We start from the raw sequence: 18544 nt of genomic DNA on the forward strand, positions 1-18544 counted from the left end.
CTGGTATTTCGTTGAAAACGCAGTCTCCTGTACAATCGCGATTTCGAGTTCGACGCCTAATATCGTTTCGGAATAAACGAGCGAGTGTGGGTACATTTGAAAAAAATGGATGGCTAGAGGGGTGTAACGCGAGAGCGGCTGACAGCTGTGCGAACAGCGTGGAAGCAACCGTTTCCTTTCCCGAGCACGTTGCGGAGACACGCATGGAAAATGGAGGGGCACACAACCAACGGCTGAATGGGTATAACGTGGACTTCATAGTCGGTTTAATGAAACGGCGTTATGCAACGCAACTACGCGAAAACGAGTACAAGGCTCGGGACGTTTGTTCATCCTCGTAGGTGGCACTGGTGACCAAATATGCAGGCGCCAAGGATCGTCTACGCTCACGCACTGAACGATTTTCATCCAGCATCTCGATAACCGGCCGTACTCTTTTTGCTATGCTCGCAATAAAATTAAATGAAATTCTCTATCTTTTGTCTTATCTATTTCCATTATGTGTACTAAATAAAAGATTTTAAAATTTCATTAGCGATATATCACATCGATAAAATTTGAAACCAATCAGAAAATGAAAATCCACATATACAGAAGTTGCAAGATACTTGCTGCAGACATATATATCTATCAAAAAGTGTACGATATAATAATAAATATTACAGAATTATATCGACTGTGACCGATACGCAGAAAAAACCCGATTCACTTGAATTATCGATCTAAAAATATTTGTACAAGTTTGAGCAAAAGGTACAAGTATTAAAAAGTAGTGGTAGGCTGAACTTTTTTAGAATAGGGCATGTAGGACTAGTTGTTTAATGTTAGTCTCGTTTGAATTGCTAATGATAGTGGATCCTAACCCGTTGATAGGAAAAGACGAGTCATGTAGTCATTTGGATTCCTTCTTTACTTATTTTCAGTCTTTTATCGTGTAGTATCACTTCCGTTACAAATAGACTATGTTTGTATCAGCGAAGATTAAAATAGAATTAGTATGGGATTCCTTTGTCTTCATCGACTTTTCATCTCACGATTGATACAAGCTTCCGGTTAACAAATGATGCGATTGACGGGTTAAAGAGAGGCTTGACAACGATTCGATCATTTAATTACGTAAAAAATAAACTCGACATCTATTTATTTTTATGCAGGAACGCGCTCCATAGATTTTCTCTTCTTCCTTTCCCCTTTATCTTATTGCTTCCTGTTAAACTTGAAACTTTCTTGGCTTTTTTCTTTCGGACTGTCCTTTCGGATATTTTAAGATCTATGCTCTTCGTGTTATACACATATTTGGTGACGGTATACTTGGTGACTTGTTAGCATTCGCAATGATCAGCCAGTTAGAAATTTTAATGTATTCTTCTGGAGTGTGCTCAGTGCTCAGTTATCTTTTTTCTGCAGAAAGTTTTTCAATTGTACCTCATTCCTGCAAGCGGTTTTAAAGCTCGTCTCTTTTATGAAACTTCCAGATTATTGCATAGAGCGCTGTTCATATGACTATTGTTTTACTTGTAAATCCTGGGCTTTCGTAACAGTGTGAGCGCATACGTATTGTGACTATATCGGTCTTATGCGAGACAAGTCGCCGGTGACTTCAACGCCCGGTATGTCATGACGTGGGATCTGCTTCGACAGCCGTACTCTTTTTGCTATGCTCGCAATAAAATTAAATGAAATTTTCTATCTTTTGTCTTATCTATTTCCATTATGTGTACTAAATAAAAGATTTTAAAATTTCATTAGCGATATATCACATCGATAAAATTTGAAACCAATCAGAAAATGAAAATCCACATATACAGAAGTTGCAAGATACTTGCTGCAGACATATATATCTATCAAAAAGTGTACGATATAATAATAAATATTACAGATGGTCTCACTGAATGTTGAATCCCTGTCGATATACAATGGACCGTTTAATTATCTTCGTGATCTCTGGGAAATACAATCTCCCGTAATTTCTGTACAAATATTCACATCTGTTTGAAACTTCACCAATCTAATCGCGATAGTCAGCACTCGTTACGCTGCTAATGAAATTTCATAGAAAAGCGTGTACAAGTGGTCGATTACTTTCGCGAGTCGTTTAATCAATTTTTCCGTTCCTCGCGATCCTGATTGTCGGTAAATAATTTTTCAAACTGGACCAACGAAAAGGTTGGAAGAAATGAATTTCCACGTGACGAAGAGAAAGTGAAAGGTAGAGTATGTTACGGCCCTGGGTTCCCAAGTGCATCGAGTCGCGAGGCACGAGCCTGACTTTCCTGGCCGCGACGAGAAAAGGTGGAAAGAAGGTGGCAGAACCTCGCGGGATGTCGATCGACCAGCCTCGTAAAATCGCGCGGTTCGTGTCGTCGCGACGTCGCGTCATGTTCAATCGAAAAACATAAAGGGGTCGTGGTGCAGTGAAAATGGCGTCCGCGTGGAAGGGTCAAGCACGGTGGTCCAGTGTGTTCGAGGTCGTTCCTGTTCCGTGCACCGGCCTCTCCTGTTGCTCGAAAAAGTGAACGTTGCGTTATGTTCGGCCACCTCCGCGAAACACCGCGTCGCTTTCTCGACACAGCTCTACTAACCAGCTCGAAAACGTTTTCCCTATATCAAAATCAAACCCTTCGACCCTTCGAATTTTTCTCCCATTTTTCCTCCCTTCTTTCTCTCTATGTTCTGCATATCACCACGCGGCAAGATGGAGACGAGTTTCTTGTGTCTGCGAATCTTACAAACCTTCAGGCGTGTCGCGTTACTTGATTTATGATCCCGTGGAACATCGACGAGAAGCTCTCGACGATATCTCATGGATCTTTGGAATGTGCGAATGGAGGACGATTTTTTTGGCATCGAGAACCTCGTTACGTAGTCTGTTTAGTGTACAGTTAGCGAATCAAAGTTTGCTAGGTCGTGAGTAGAGACGTTTAACTGGATAGATGTACAAAGAACATCGAGTGGATGTATTAAGTAAGAAGATAGACCGGTCGTCGTGTGATTTTTCGTGTTTTGTTGCAAGTGTTCTCGCGCGAGAGACGTTTGCACGGTCGATCGTACTCATGGGAGTTCGACCCAGTTATTAATAAGACTTTCTCTTTTATTTTAGCCATGGACTGGCGGGGGATCGCACTGGCATTTTTATTGGTAAGTAAATGAAAAAGTCTTCTGACAATCTCAAGATACCCTAACAAGTATTTCGTATCAATTGCACAACCTTAATTCTTTAGATTCTTAAACATACCCACGATGTTCATGCATTTATATCCAGCACAGATGTATACAGATGGACAAGGATAAACGTAGATACAAAAATTTAGAAAATATCAAAAGTAAAGTATATATGTGTCACAACGTGTAGAAAATGAAACATACTTTTCAGCTTTAGTTCGTTTATCAGTGTTAATTATCATTAAGGGTTAATGTAAATGGTCAAAGATACTCTTTGAACTACACGAAACGTATACACAAGTGTAACCAATGATGTAATACGAAAACATCAAACTTCGATATCTTTCTTCGGCGTGTGAAACAGCTGGACCGTCCAAATCGAAATGGCCCCTCGATTTTCGCTGAATTTCGATTTCAATTTCGATGGTGGACAACAAGTACGTGCATGATACTTTCCCTCGTATCATGTCGTACGAAAAACGAGCATGACTGGAGAGCGTAGTATGTTGGCCAGGAATGTGGGGAATTATGTAATCCTTTGTTGGTACAACGAGCCGCTAAACCGACTGTCAGGAAAATTGTGTCGAGACGGCTGCAATATTTTTTATGCCCCGCAATTTTTCACCTCGAAGTTAATTTAAAGTGCGGCAATCCAGCGAAACGGCGCTATCATGTACCGCCTCTTCAAGTCTCTTTAAATAATTTTACCTCGTTTACAGCTTTACATTCAATGGAAATTGGGATACAATTTTAAAAGATCGGATGTGAGATTTGCGAATTGGGTCCTTATCGCATAAAAACTGATATTATTCGCAGAACTTGTAGATTTTATGCGTCTATGGGAAACTGAAAGGTGTAAAAGTAAAATAAAAGATATGGAATACACGTAACGTATAAAAAAATACGATAAAACAGATTTCTACTCGGATTTTTTCAGTTTTGTTTATAAAAATGTGAACTTGGAAAAATATCCACGCTCTGATCATTAGTGAGATTTCAGCGATTAGTCAACGCAAGAATAATCTTTTCTATTGGTTGTGAAAGCTGTGTTACATTAGTCCAATGATACAATAAATTTTCCTCTTTTTATGGAGCACGAATTTACTCAAACGAATCGCTAGTATTTCGTATTGATTGCAATGATACAGTTTTTGTTTGAAACGTGTTTAACAAGCGTTACAAACTTTCCTGTTGCTCGAGCTATTCAGCGAAATGAAGGCTGCACAAGATAATTTCAGTAGATACTTGCTCTTTTTATGATAATCATAGTAAACATCCTTGTAAAATGAAGCGACGTTCTCTTGACAAAGAACTGTGGAATTGATGTCGTTAACTCATTCAAAGGTTGCAATCATGAGTCTCTGTAACGTTTAATAATCGACAAATAGCCTGGAATCTAGGAATTACACTGATTAGAACCTCAGCATTCTCAGAAGTGGACGTTTAAAACTTACTAAACTTGCTAAAAAAGAAATTATATACCTATGCTGTAATGTTCCTTTATAAATTTCGAGAAATCGTATATATTGCTTAATCCTTATAGGTATCAATTTTTTAATTGCATATTAATTTACCAAAATAAATTCTATCGTGTCATAATATTCTACTCCAACGAAGGACAAAGCCATTCTAAGTGTCTCGACTTGTAATTTTGTAAATTACAAATTTTGCAAATGTTCGTGGTTTTATAAATTTTTGTAATCTTGTAAATTGCATTCGACCAAGGACAAGTGTCTGTATACTTTTGATCGGTAATGTACGACTAAATAAAATAATGTCGACGTGCAAGTATATTTTTATTTTTCCGCTTGGAAATGGTCACCGATTTGAAAAGTGAAGGTATAAATGTTCGCATAAAGAAAAACCTCGATCTTAGTAGAAATTGCAAGTTTGTGAGAAGAAAGCGTGTAGGTGATCGCGAAGAAATCATCGTCACACAGGAAATGCGAATTTCCAAGTGGATGCGTAAACTCGCACGACGTTCAACTCCTTGCGAGATCTCGATAAACATTTGCATGTGTAGAAAAGAAGAACTTTGGATCAGGTTCGCACGAAAAAGTAGCAAAACTCTCGAGCAGATGCAAACGTTTACGGAACACTGAGCACACTCCAGAAGAATACATTAAAATTTCTAACTGGCTGATCATTGCGAATGCTAACAAGTCACCAAGTATACCGTCACCAAATATGTGTATAACACGAAGAGCATAGATCTTAAAATATCCGAAAGGACAGTCCGAAAGAAAAAAGCCAAGAAAGTTTCAAGTTTAGCAGGAAGCAATAAAATAAAGGGGAAAGGAAGAAGAGAAAATCTATGGAGCGCGTTCCTGCATAAAAATCACGCCATACGGAGATTGAATTTTCAAAGTTATTCGAACAGCGCGATGCAAATATTTGCACGAATGTTCTATATGCAAGAGAAAGAGGTACGATCGCTAGAGAAACAGCCACGCCCACTTTTACTTGCTGTTCTTTTAAATATCGGCGCATGATCTCGGAGAGGTCCCTGCAGCTCGTTTTCACAAACGTTTCACTGTGAAGTCGATAGGAGAACCGATACCGGAAGTGAGCCTCTAAACGTTCCCTTACTAGCAGTTCACACGTACCAAGAAAGAGGAAGACGGAATGTGAACTTTCGGCACTGTTTAGAAAATAATTTATGTTTGTGTACTACTCGAAGCAGTTAGGAGGGGACCTTGTTTATTTTATAAATCTATTTTACCGCCAACACAAAGAATAATAAATTTTGCACCGCGTTATAAAGCTGTCTAATTAAATAAAGTGAATTTAATTAAATTTAATATCCGCATAAAATTTGTCTATAATAAAATAGACATATAGATGGATAATAGATAATAAAATTTATATAGATTCTATAAAATTTTATACCATAAGTATTATTTTGTTGCACATCGAAATTCATCAAAATAATTCCTTTACCATAAGAAATCCAAGTATCGTAGATTTCTAATTTAAAGAACGTTGCTTGACTGAATGTATAACGAATAAACATACGTATTTTGTACTGAAGTAAGATGCATGCAAAACTCGTGTCAACGTTATTCATAATTGAATTATTTTTACCATTTCTATCATTAAAAACAGAATTTATTTCTGTTTATTTTTACTATTTCTATCATTAAAAACAGAATTTATTTCTGTTTATTTTTACTATTTCTATCATTAAAAACAGAATTTATTTCTGTTCATTTTTATGTCTGTTTATAATATTTTTTATAATAGTGCACGTGATTTCACATAATACAAAAACTAAAGATGCTAGTGGACAATCAACCAGACTAATCGGCAGGATAAAGCAATTGGATTTCTCTGTTTATGGACACATGCTAGAGGGAACGTTATCGCGAGAACGGTCAATAGAAAATCACGTTTGTTTTAGACTGAGAGAAAGTCGTCAGTGACGCGACCAAGTTTAGAACGAGGATTGCGTAAATGATTTTTCACTGATTTGTCGAATCCTATCGTTCTACGTAACGTTCGTCGGATAAGGGCGTTCAGTTAGAAGCGAAACAAATTTCTAAATGAATCTAATCAAGAAATTCGAATGTCCAAATTCAGAATGATTATCTCGATGAGCGACAGGGACGTGTCAAAGAAGAGAGCGTGGGTGTTCCTTTTGAAATACGGAATTTCACGGAGAGCCTGCAATCTCTGGTTACACCCACGCAACATCGGCCACTTTCAAGCTTTTTTTTCTGCCACTCGCACGTCACCTTCAACAATGCTCATTTAGTATCTTAAATCTGATTTCGTTGGTCGTGTTTCGTAGCTTCCCGATTGTTTCGAAAATACTTCGTGCAATTATACCGACAGAATTGACGCAATTAAGTAGCATTTACCTTTCAGCTAATGTACATGTATACCAGATAATTTCGCTTTGTCAACTTTGTATAATTTGACGCGAATCTTTTAAACAAGCAATGAATCTATATAATTCTACATTTCTTATTATCAATTTACACGTTGAGAAATTTATCAACACAGATTAGCTCTCTCTTTCACTTTTTCATTTGTATTTCCAAGGCAGAACTGGTATTTTCTTCTGAAAGCCCTTTCAAACATTGAAATTTTATAAGGTAGCAGAGACGCTTCAATAAATGTCCAAGAATTTTCTCAGATTTTTTGGAAACCTACCACAGTGACGCTAGTAGCTATTCATTGTTTTCTCAACGGATTACAAATTACATGAAATTTTAAAATGTTTTATATAACACGCTTGATATGTTCGCAATAAAATTCCTATAAGTATTCCGATAATTTCGTGAACGACTGTACGAACGAAAAATTACAGTACATTATACTTTTATATGAATCGTTTGTCTCCTGATGAGTTCGAACAAATATACGATCCTTCCTTATCTCGGAATAAAGGAGTCTGCAGGAAAACCAGTCCTCTCGATAAAGATCGGAACGTATTTCAGCGAAAAGCGTGCAACGATGACGTCATTCAGATACTTATAGAGATACGACGATCGAGTAGAAGCGAATGAGTAATGTAACTTGCGTTATACCAGCAGGATCGTACGCTGGGAGGCGTTTTCAAGGAGATCTCAACCTACGCTATATCTGCGGCTACGTCGATCCGATTATCCATTGATTCACTTGATAACTTGCTTGTTTAGGGTCAATTAGAATGTACGATAATATTTTGTTGTCCCTTGATACACGTTTCTTACAGGATCGAACGTTTCCATTAAGTCAGCGTTGAAAATGTTAGTTATAAAATCTCGGAGTTAACGGTCACATCTAAGAACAATTATTTACCATTATTTAACATAAGAGCGAAGAGAAAGATTTCATGTCGTGTGACGGAGCAATCGTGTTCAATTATGCTCTAAAATTGTTTCCGACGCTCACCTGATATAGAATATTTGCTTGCTATTCAAAGGACAGGAGAAATCCTCCTTTTACCGTGAAACCAACATCCCAGGACTTTGAGTCCAAGAATAAACAGAAAATAAGACTCTGTTCTCTGGGTTCTCAATCCGGATTCCTCAAGAGTCGTAAAACAGCTTCCAAAGAGTTAGTACTGGCTGAGGGTACGTCGAGGTACAACAACTGTGGCTCAGGAATTTGAATAATTAAAATAATTGAGAGTTTCGTACCGATGAATTTTAAATATGTAGGAAATGAACGCAAGAATAATTGAAGAGTCCTTGTACCGTCAAGACACTGCAAATGTTAAGAAATAAGGTTTGTCAGGAAGAAAATAAAACTTGCACGTTAATGCAGTCGAAATTCGCAAAAAAGAAAAGTGTACCAGTGGAGAGCCAAATTCTACAAGAACATTCAATTCCGTTTTTCAAACCATTGAGCTACTAAATTGGATCATCAATCGCTGTAATTATTTTTAGACTAAGCTTCTTGCAACTAATTAGATATTAAGTTAGGATTACTTCTAATGAGTTTACTGTGCCTTGTTAAACACGTAATGGTCGTAAAGGTAAAGAGGTGATCTCTATGTACAGGCAAGTTGAGATAAGGCTTGAGAGACACTGCTTTATGCAAATAATCCCAGAACGACCTTGAAATAACTTGCGCATTTTCATCATCTTTGTACCAAAGTCATACGTGCACTTTGGAAGATGTTCATGTCAGTAAACTATAGTTACAATTATTGTACTTTGTATTACTGCGAGGTTACACGGATCGTATTTCAAAGTCTCATCCTTGAAAGATAAACGTTTGCGTGGATATAGATCTGAGCTTTGTACGTCCATCGATCGACATCAGCCTCGAGGCGGATTTTTTTACGAAACTACATTTCGCGCTGCATCCTTGCGATTATGTGTAATTGGATCAAACACGAACGTGAGTATTTAACTGACGGCGCTGTATGAACGAGGGTTCTGCATGCGACTCCACATATCCGTATATGGCACTTGCAGTTTTACTATCCGATAGAAACCATAGTAGAGTAACCTTCTCCACCATAACACGAGTTCTGTTCTCTGACACACCCTATCGTGAGACGAGTTGACATGAACATAATTGCGGGGTGTAAAAGATCGTGTTCGAAGATTAAGTACCTTATCTGTCAATTACGTATGCATATTAGATTGACACGTATGAAACGTCGCTTCATTAAAGTTTAAATTTGGCGGAATAATACTACTCGTTAAATTTTGTTCAATGGATAATTATCAACAAATTAAGGAAGAAGAAATTTGCCGTAAATCGCATTCTACAGCACATTGACAGCCCTTCAAACAAATCTGCGTTTTTCATTTTCTAATTGAATTTGTGGAAAAATTTACAAAGTTTTATCCGCTTTGAGGTTCTTCAGATTGCAATAGGGAGCAAATGCTCCTAATGTCGTCTGGTCCGTAGTATCGTCCAGCGGTAATATTTTAAAAGAAGAAGCATTGGCAGAAATCGGCATCGAATTGAAGATGCGATCAAACATGTATGGAAGAACTTGTTTCGTTTCGCATGTACGTTGATATCTTTCCTAGAATTTACGACGCGTGTTTAAGCACATGCGAAATGGCCGCTGACTCGCTGAACCACTTTCATCGGCGCACACCGATAAGTACATTTAACAATGCCGATGTCGGTGTTTATTAGACAATTTCTCTAATGTCGTTTTCGTGTGGTATAACTTTCGATGTGAGAAACGTATCGCAAACTCTCACTTTCCATCCAAGGAACCAACTTGTATTTTATTTATTTTGTCTCTATATCCCAATATGGAACTCCAATGTAAATATATAATGGTACTATCGGTGGATCATTGCTCGAATAAAACCAGTTCAGGGTTACGTGGATCTGCCACGAAGACATCAGACCATCGCCGGGTATACAAGAATAAAAAGAGCTGGACGTAACGCTTACATCGACACGGTGCAACTTGGATCAACTCCGGCAATTACACGCTCACCTAATCCATAGAGCAGTAGTTGTCCGAGTCTACTATGTAATGTCGATACCTAAATCGGCATGGATTGGAAAATAAAAGTGTGTCGAAGGAGTAAGAGGTGTCTCGAGTGCCCTTGCTACGTTCACCGTCATCGCATCACGTCGGAGAACGTTTATTGCACTGTGGACAAGTTTTTGCACGTATCCTTCTTCCCCCTCTTTATTCTTTTTTTTTTTTTATTACTGCAACCTTCAACTCTCGGAAGAATAATAAAATTTAGTTGGAGAAATTGGGTTTAAGAAGCCATCAAATATACTTGAGTCTGTCCAGTGCCAACTAAAAAGAAGTCAATCGAAAGGAGAGTACAGCAGAGAAGTAGAATGTAGAATAGATAAATTTGTTTCTTTGCGTTGCAAAAAGAGAGCATTGCTAAATAAGATGATCAATGTCTTGATCACCGTTATTGCATAAACATCTTGGGTCATCGGTTATACCAACTCTACTATAATGATCAGCTCTGCGAGCAATTTATCGTAACGATCAATTCCCCCGAAAGGCTTTTATTAAGGAATCAAGGTTCTAAATTATCGTTGCAACAATTTTCAACAAACGTTTCCCCTCTCTTTAGTCGTCGATTATTAAAATTCAAAGATCGTTCGATATCGAACATCTATTACGTGTCCCTCTTCTTTTCCTTTAAAGTTTCCCTTAAACTGTACACTTTTCTACGCTATTATTCTTCATAAAGAATTCGTCAAATTCAAAGGAATGAAACATGAATTATGGATGATGAATTGCATAAACAATGAATTATTCATGGGTGGTTAATTATTGTTTAATTTTCTCCGCCCGATTCTATAGAATGGTTTGACAACTCCCACGAATGATAAGACAGGATGAAATATAATTATGATGCACCTAACTATTCAGACCTAATGTTTAAATACTGTTACGAGTTGGTATGTTTTATCGGTAGGGTAATTAGAAACGATCCAAACTTGCAACACGATGTTCGTCCTTTCCATTATCCAATTGGCCTTACCATATACGTGAACGTATGATCGCCTTTAGAGGTCTTATTTACAACCTTGCGCGACGAGCCAACATCTCGGATTTTACTGCTCGAATTAACCATCGAGCTTCTTGTTCTTCTCATCGATCATTTGCCGGGCTAAACAATTTTGATTGCAATTTATTTCGAAGGTCACGCTCGAGAAACGCTGATAATGAATTTTTCTGATATATGCTACGTTAGAGATTGCTCGCAGAAGTATTCAATCATTTATGATTTTGAAGTAGTATTAGCACTTTGAATCAACGAGACTCAACCATCGTGATTATATTGACGAAGCTTGAAACAAGTTGAAAATGTACGTAGAAACTACAAGATATCTGGGCCAAGTATTATTATACATCTCGCAATTAAATATCATAAAGATATTTAAACGATCAATTATTCGTATACGCTGTATACTAACTTTTTACAAAATATCCGGTTATTGCAATTAATTCGATGTAAAATTCAATATTTCGAGTGGTTCTAATTCGTTGGCCAAGGACTTTCAAATTAAAATTCAGTACTAATAAAAAAGTTAACTGATGAGAAAAAATCTAGCATTGTGCGTCAGATTATCGGATGTGTTCAATTGGCACGTTTTCCACGGATCCTTGTGGCTAATAATCAAGTTTAATCGATGAGAAACGGACTCTCGCGTTTCCACGCGCCTCTGAAATCGCATGATTCATACACACTTCGAGCAATACCGGAGAGAGTCGAGCGAATCATAGTTTCAGCCTGACATTTTCGCAAGGATTTTTCAGACGATGACGTGATCTTCGATCCGGGACTGGATTCTCGAATATATCATTATTGAAACCTTCTCTATCGATCCTTTCCTATGACTGATCGTACGTGTCCTCAAAGCTTCTTATATCAGTCAGTAAACTTTTTCTTAGTTATTGCATCTAATGATTAATTAGAAATATCATCTGAATCTTGTTTTCGTTATTTGATAGATGGATTGTCAGAAATGTTACGAACTTTCCAAACGAGTTTAACATTATCATGGGTACTAGCTTTCGATATATTGCCATTGGTAAATAAAAAAGAACCACTGTTGGCCAACCAAAAGAAGACATCTTATACTTCGATAAAAAGATATTCAACGTTCCTCGCGAATTTACATCACCTTATTCGTGCATACTGATCTTTACGAAACATTTCTTTCGCGAGAAGAGAACTAAGAGAACTACTTCTATAAAATACGATATGTTTCAACTTTTCTTAAATCTTCGAACAACTTTATGCATTCTGTATATCTTCAAAATTTCCCACAAATGCAAAAATATCTTTGGCCTAATCGTCGTCGTCCCACGCTATCCCTTGTTCGTCTTATCTATAGGGACAAACGATTCTCTAAGGACAATCTAACGAGCATCGCTCTTCTTTTTTTCAGATCACAATAGCGAGGCACAGCACCACACAAGCGGCCCAAATACCCGAGCAGCTGCCTACATGTGAGTACATATACACGCTTGTAGCGCTTTCTAATTGTCAGTGTGGCAGCGATAACTAATTAGACGGAGGGTCAATTAACCGAGAACCTCCTCTGGTCGACTTGGTGGTGGAATCGGTGGCCACCTGCCAGTGAATTGTCTCTCCCATGGAAAACGTTTCCTGTTGAATCAAACGATCAGATAAAAAAAAAGAAAAAAAATAGCTGGATGCTTTCCACGCGTACGTACGCACTTTCTAAAGAGCACAATACGCGCCAGTCGACGATGACAATGATTCCAGGAACAATGACCGGTTTATGAACAGGTCTAATTAGTCTGGCAGGGAGCGGTCGTCGTCTTGATTGATCGAGATGTTCAATTAATTACGCTCGCGACTAATTACCGGCGAGCCGTTGGCGGAGAATAAGCGGACTAATTAGAGAGACGTTTTAATCTGCGCTTCGAAAAAGCATACCATCATTCGATATGATCGCGTGTAGTCAAGGATCATAGCAACGATTAGTGGCTCAATCGCTGCATCATCGCTGAAAGTCGATTTTGTCGTTTCTTGAATTTATAATTGCGTGTAATTATTTCTGATGGACTCATAGCAGCCACTGTTAGATTCTATAAGGGCAAGTTGAAAATATCTTTATGGCATGTTTTCACATGTTGTGATATGGAAATGAACTTGAGAATACGTGTTTCCTTCATCTTCGTCTTAGCGACGTAAGATACGTAAAATGCGCGACGTTAATTAATTACGACTCAATTATGTACATGTACGTTGTCAAATATGGGACTATGTGTAAAATGAGTTACGGGTGAGCAAAAAATTCAGGAACGAGAACTTTTCTACGTTGCTATAGCTTGTAATTCGTGTTACCTATTGGTAATTGACGATACATCGATAATAACGGTTTGGCGATACAAGTTAATCGAGCTTCGAAGAATCTGTCGATCGAAATCGTCGAGATAGAGTAATAATCGAAAGAAAGGGAAAAGAATGGTCAAGAAGAGAGGCTTTCCAGACGAGCAACGACCTTCCTCGGAAGACATTGCTTTGGTGGAAGGTGAACGCAGTCGTGTGACCTACATTCTCATGTGGCGACCAGAGAAAGATCACGGAGAGAAGAGAAAGAAGCTGAGACGAGATATAAACGAGACGAAACGAGATGACGATTACAAACAGAGACGACCAGACGATTGCAAACAGAGACAACCATACGATTTCCTCCTCAGCATCGATGCGAATCGAAAGTCCTTGCGAACGACGGCCAAACACTTTCAGCCTTTTACCTTTTACCATCGAGTTCCGCCAGAATTTCACCGACTACCATATTGTGTCAATTTGGGGAAAAATCTTGCAAAGAATCTTCTCTTGGGAACCAAACCGATCGATTCCTCTTTTTCTAAATTCTTCGTTCTTTCTGTAGTTTCACTATTTTCATAATACAATTTATGACCTTTTTTATCATTCGAAATTTATTCACCGACTCTTACAACGAATACTAAATCTTAGATATTTTATATATTCTTGACTATATTGCGTATTCTATACACTTTTGCATCTCTAAATTTCCATTTTTCCATTCTGTCAGAAATTATAATATTCAACACATATCTGTAGTTAATAGGAAGTTTGTATCGATATTCGAACAGCTGGAATGTCGATGTCAATTGTGTAAAAGAATAGAAGGATCGCCTGTGCATAAAGATGGCTGGATTTTTTCGCAACGTTTCAGTATTTTGCAATGGATCGTGCTTAAAATTTTGCATTAATCTCTGACGAAAACGTTGCATGACCTAGCTTCAGCCATGACTCATATTGCACAGATAGCTCGTGACAGACTGTGAGACGATAAGATCGAAACTTGGAAATTGATTACACGCTTACGTGCAATAATATTATATTAATAATAAGCGTACAATAGATGGTTACTTTCCTTCGCTACATGACACCATAATTCCTCAGCTATACGAAATCTACTCCTCGAATACGTAAATTTCTCCTGGCTGCGACAGTGATTTATGAATGACTAGACAAAATATTTATAAAAAAAGAAGAAGACTTTGAAAATTGATACGACAGAGTTGCGCGTTTTAATCTAATTTGATACGGCAAATTTTATGTTTTTATTGAAACGACATAGTATATACATATATAAAAATTATTCATAGTGGTGATCAAGCGGTGTGATCACGTAAGTATAGGCAATGTAAAAAGCGTATCTTAAAAAGTTTTAGCGAATTGAATGGAATTCCTCGGGTGTCGCGACAAGATGGGAAAAACCAGAGGAAAATTCAACCTAGTGCACTTAGAAACCCACCGTAATGGATTTATGTAACGACTTCGATTACGTTGCTTCGAACGAACGATTAATGAGTCGGACCTCTTTTTACCACCACGTCTGACGAATCGAAAGTGCCCCTCGCCACTGGCCTTTTACTTTTTATCGTTCGTTCCAGAGAACTGTCGAGAACGAGTCGCATATCGAACGGCGAAACACGTACTGGTCGCGATTATTACTTTGACATTTCACAAACTACCGAGAATTGTATTATTATACATATATTTTTATATTTCTTTCGCAAACTATGCTCGTTAGATCTCGTTTCATATTATGAGATAGACTCAAAGATATATCACTTGCGATGATTAATGGGTAGCATACACGCACAGGTCAGATTCTGAAATCATTATAAATTGTAATATGATTTCTATATACTTTATTAAACAGCGCTTGCAATTAAACGATGTTCAATGTTAGATAGTTAGAAACTTTTTCAAAGATACCCTCGAGTCAAATTTCCGGCAGTTAACGAAGTAAAGCAAAAACCATCTATACTACGCAGCGTTAGCGTGAAAAATGCGGACGCGATACAAGTACGCGAATTGTACACGATTCGGTTTCAGTTAAATCGAGAGTGTGGTTTCCGCGTCGCAGAGCATTGAGGGTACAGAAGCAAGCTCGAGGATTTCTCGAATACCTTGACTTTTATGGGGAAACGTAAAAAGTGAGATCATCCCAAGTTCTATCCATAAATGTACAGCGTTCAGATCGAAGCACTCATTTCGGTCGTAATGTTCTCTCTCGATAGTCGAAAATGACCAGTTGTCCTTTTGGAATGTACTGTTTTTTCAATTTTAAACAAATATAGTTGCACGAGTAATTAAAGCAATGTATTCGATCCTCGCTAGCGTTATAATAGTAAAACTCTATTCCGTTAAGCTTGTCGCATCAGTACCGGCCGTGAAAGTGTTAATTACATTACAGAATGACCTAAAGAAGAAATTATAGATTTATCTTGCAATTCTTCGCGAAGCGGAAAACGTCAATCTCTGCGCGACAAATGTCATTGTTCATCCGGACAGCGGTCGGTTGTTTGCTCTTCCAAGAGAAACCGCGCCTCAGAGGAAAGTTGTTTTTCTCCCTAGCATAGGCTTTTGCATGCGGGCACGTTTCGTCTCTTGTCGTAAACGACTGTCGTTCGCGAGCTATTATCCTCAACGTAAAATATCCATTGTGCTACTCTCAATGAATGCTATGCTAATATACTGAAATACGTAACCCAACTTTATTTTCGTAAGCTGTAAAAATATAAATAAAGAATTTATGAATAATTTATGGATGAATGTACATAGCGAACGTGTTAATTTTCGTTTATACGTGAAAATGCTCGCGCTCAGAATCGCGAAACTTCTCTAAATCTTCCGTTTTCTGCGACTACGGCCTGAGAATCATTGATTTACTCGATTAACGAACATATCGAGATTTCCTTTTGTACGTTCACTTTTCATTTCGCCCCTATCGCTCGTCCAAGGTAAACTCCAAGGCCGTTTCAATTCGCACGCGTTCATTGCGACTCAGTTAAAATCGCGACTTTCATAAGAGCGAATACGCAGAATAACTTCAAGTAGAATAATCAACAATTCGGAAGAAGCTTTTCTGTCCTTTTAGTTTCGAATCGATTAGTCCGAGGATATTTATACAAATTCAAATATTTTTACGAACACAAGTGGAATATATTGAAATATCGAGTCAATCGACGAACGAGTCTTTCTGGAAATAAATGCCAATAGAGATAACAGGGTCGTATCTTGATCAGTCCAAAGGCAATTACAGTTTTATCAAGGCAAAAAGTTAAATTAGTTATTCGTCCATCTAATTACACATCGATTAATCGAACGTCATGGTTTCTAATTTATTCTACATTAGCTCTGCACGTGTAAGTAATCGGTACGACAGTGTTGGCCATCTTCTACTTCTCAATCGAGACGCCATGAACTAGTTGTTAGTACAACGTTAGAAGATTTAAAATGAGTCAGGGAATTTTTTAGAATATTCTACATCCATGTTTCTTGCGATCATCTTCTCTAGAGTGTAATGTATTCACTATTAAATTAAACGACGCGATCAGTTGTATCAGGCACATCGATTCCTATCGATGTGTACTCGCCAATTTCTCAGCCGACCTAGCAATTAGAACGTTCTTCGTGTACATAGTTCAATTAATATTCGTTCCGACTATGTAAAATGTAAAGTTGTCGATTGGTTTCTATAGAAATCCTGATGACGCGCACACGTACTTTAACAGCTAACAATTACGATCGATGACTCTATTTAAGATTCTTTATTTAGACGGTAAACTGAAACAACGATATATTAAATTTTACATTCTGTTAAGTAAATGCGAACCAACTTATCATGTAAACCAACTTATTATGTAATGTCTGCCTTGAAGAAATAATAGCGCCAGAACGCCGTTATTTTTCGGAGATCTTAGCACGAAAGGTCAGCGGTAAGTTCACGAAATATTCGCATTTCTGGTTTAATGTTTGTAATAATACACGCTAGTAACTGTACGTTTGGCGAATCTATAATTATGCGGCTCGACCTATGATCAAGTGAGTCGTAAATAGGAAACGAGAGGGGAGTTATAAATGATTCTGGTTAATGACGATTGTAGGATTATTAAGCGGTCAACGACGCTTCCTTCCTCCAAGTTCCGTTACTCCTGAATTTATTCCGAACGTTTCGCGTAACTTATCCTAACGAGATTCACCCGCGTGTTTTTTCTTCGACGCTGATATCGTATGATATCGGAACTCGTTTTCTATGCAACCAATGCGGTAGACTGTAATAACTTCCTCCCATTAAAATCGAATTCCTGAACGAATATGCATTACTATACACAGGCTCGCGAAAGTAATCAAGTAGACTTCTAGACACATTATGAGTATACGTATATTATGAAAGCTGGCTATCGTGATTCTATTTGTAAAGAAATTGGAAAATATTTATAAGTCTCGATATTTACATTTAGTTGCGCATCTATTATTTTCTTATAAAACAAAAGCAACTTTTGGGACAACCTGGTACTTTCGTAAGCCATCTATATTATTGTAGTAGGAGTGCATGTTCAGACAGCTATAACATAATTTGTAATCCAGTAGGAAAACCATGATGGATGGATAGTGTTACTATATAATGTTATTACACTTGAAATTTCAATCTACGTAGTACATGCTTCTTTATTTATTTAGAAAACAACGAAGTCGGATAAATGCAATTACACGTTTTAATCCTATTTGATATTAATTGAGAATAGAAGACAAGTTACCATTTGTTGTGATTGCAAATGGTATTAGAATAATATCGGAACGAAGATCCCATGGAATAAAATTTCACCGATTATATATCTACGGACTAAAAATCCACCCTTTAAGTACTACAAAACAAAACACAAGAGAGCTACAACATACTGTAGTGCGATTTAATTCTACATGTAAAAAAAGAAACTCATAAACGTAAACCACCTTCTACATTAACCATTGCCTACACGAGTCACGAGTTCCAAGTTTCTTCCCGATCATTATCTCCGTGAGCGTATTATACGATCGTTTGGCTGATTTTTACCTAGCGTGGAAATGTTGAATAATTTTAAAGTAGCGAAGAAAAAGTTGCTCGAGGTGAAAAAGCAGATCGGTTCGAATGGGTTTAC

The 18544-nt window shown here is 37.6% G+C and overlaps 1 protein-coding gene across 1 annotated transcript in view; it reads left to right on the plus strand.

Annotated features, from left to right (window-relative positions):
* The window catches only part of LOC132913833 (cuticlin-3), a 69034-nt gene that overhangs the window by 1945 nt on the left and 48545 nt on the right, over nucleotides 1–18544 (plus strand). The window contains exons 2-3 of the mRNA XM_060972451.1: nucleotides 3101–3138; nucleotides 12499–12559. Coding sequence (XP_060828434.1) covers nucleotides 3103–3138; nucleotides 12499–12559 — 97 coding nt within the window. The 5' untranslated portion in view covers nucleotides 3101–3102. The remainder of the gene's footprint in view (nucleotides 1–3100; nucleotides 3139–12498; nucleotides 12560–18544) is intronic.

Source organism: Bombus pascuorum, chromosome 13 (genome assembly GCF_905332965.1).
Source record: "Bombus pascuorum chromosome 13, iyBomPasc1.1, whole genome shotgun sequence".
NCBI classification, from domain to species: Eukaryota; Metazoa; Arthropoda; class Insecta; order Hymenoptera; family Apidae; genus Bombus; species Bombus pascuorum.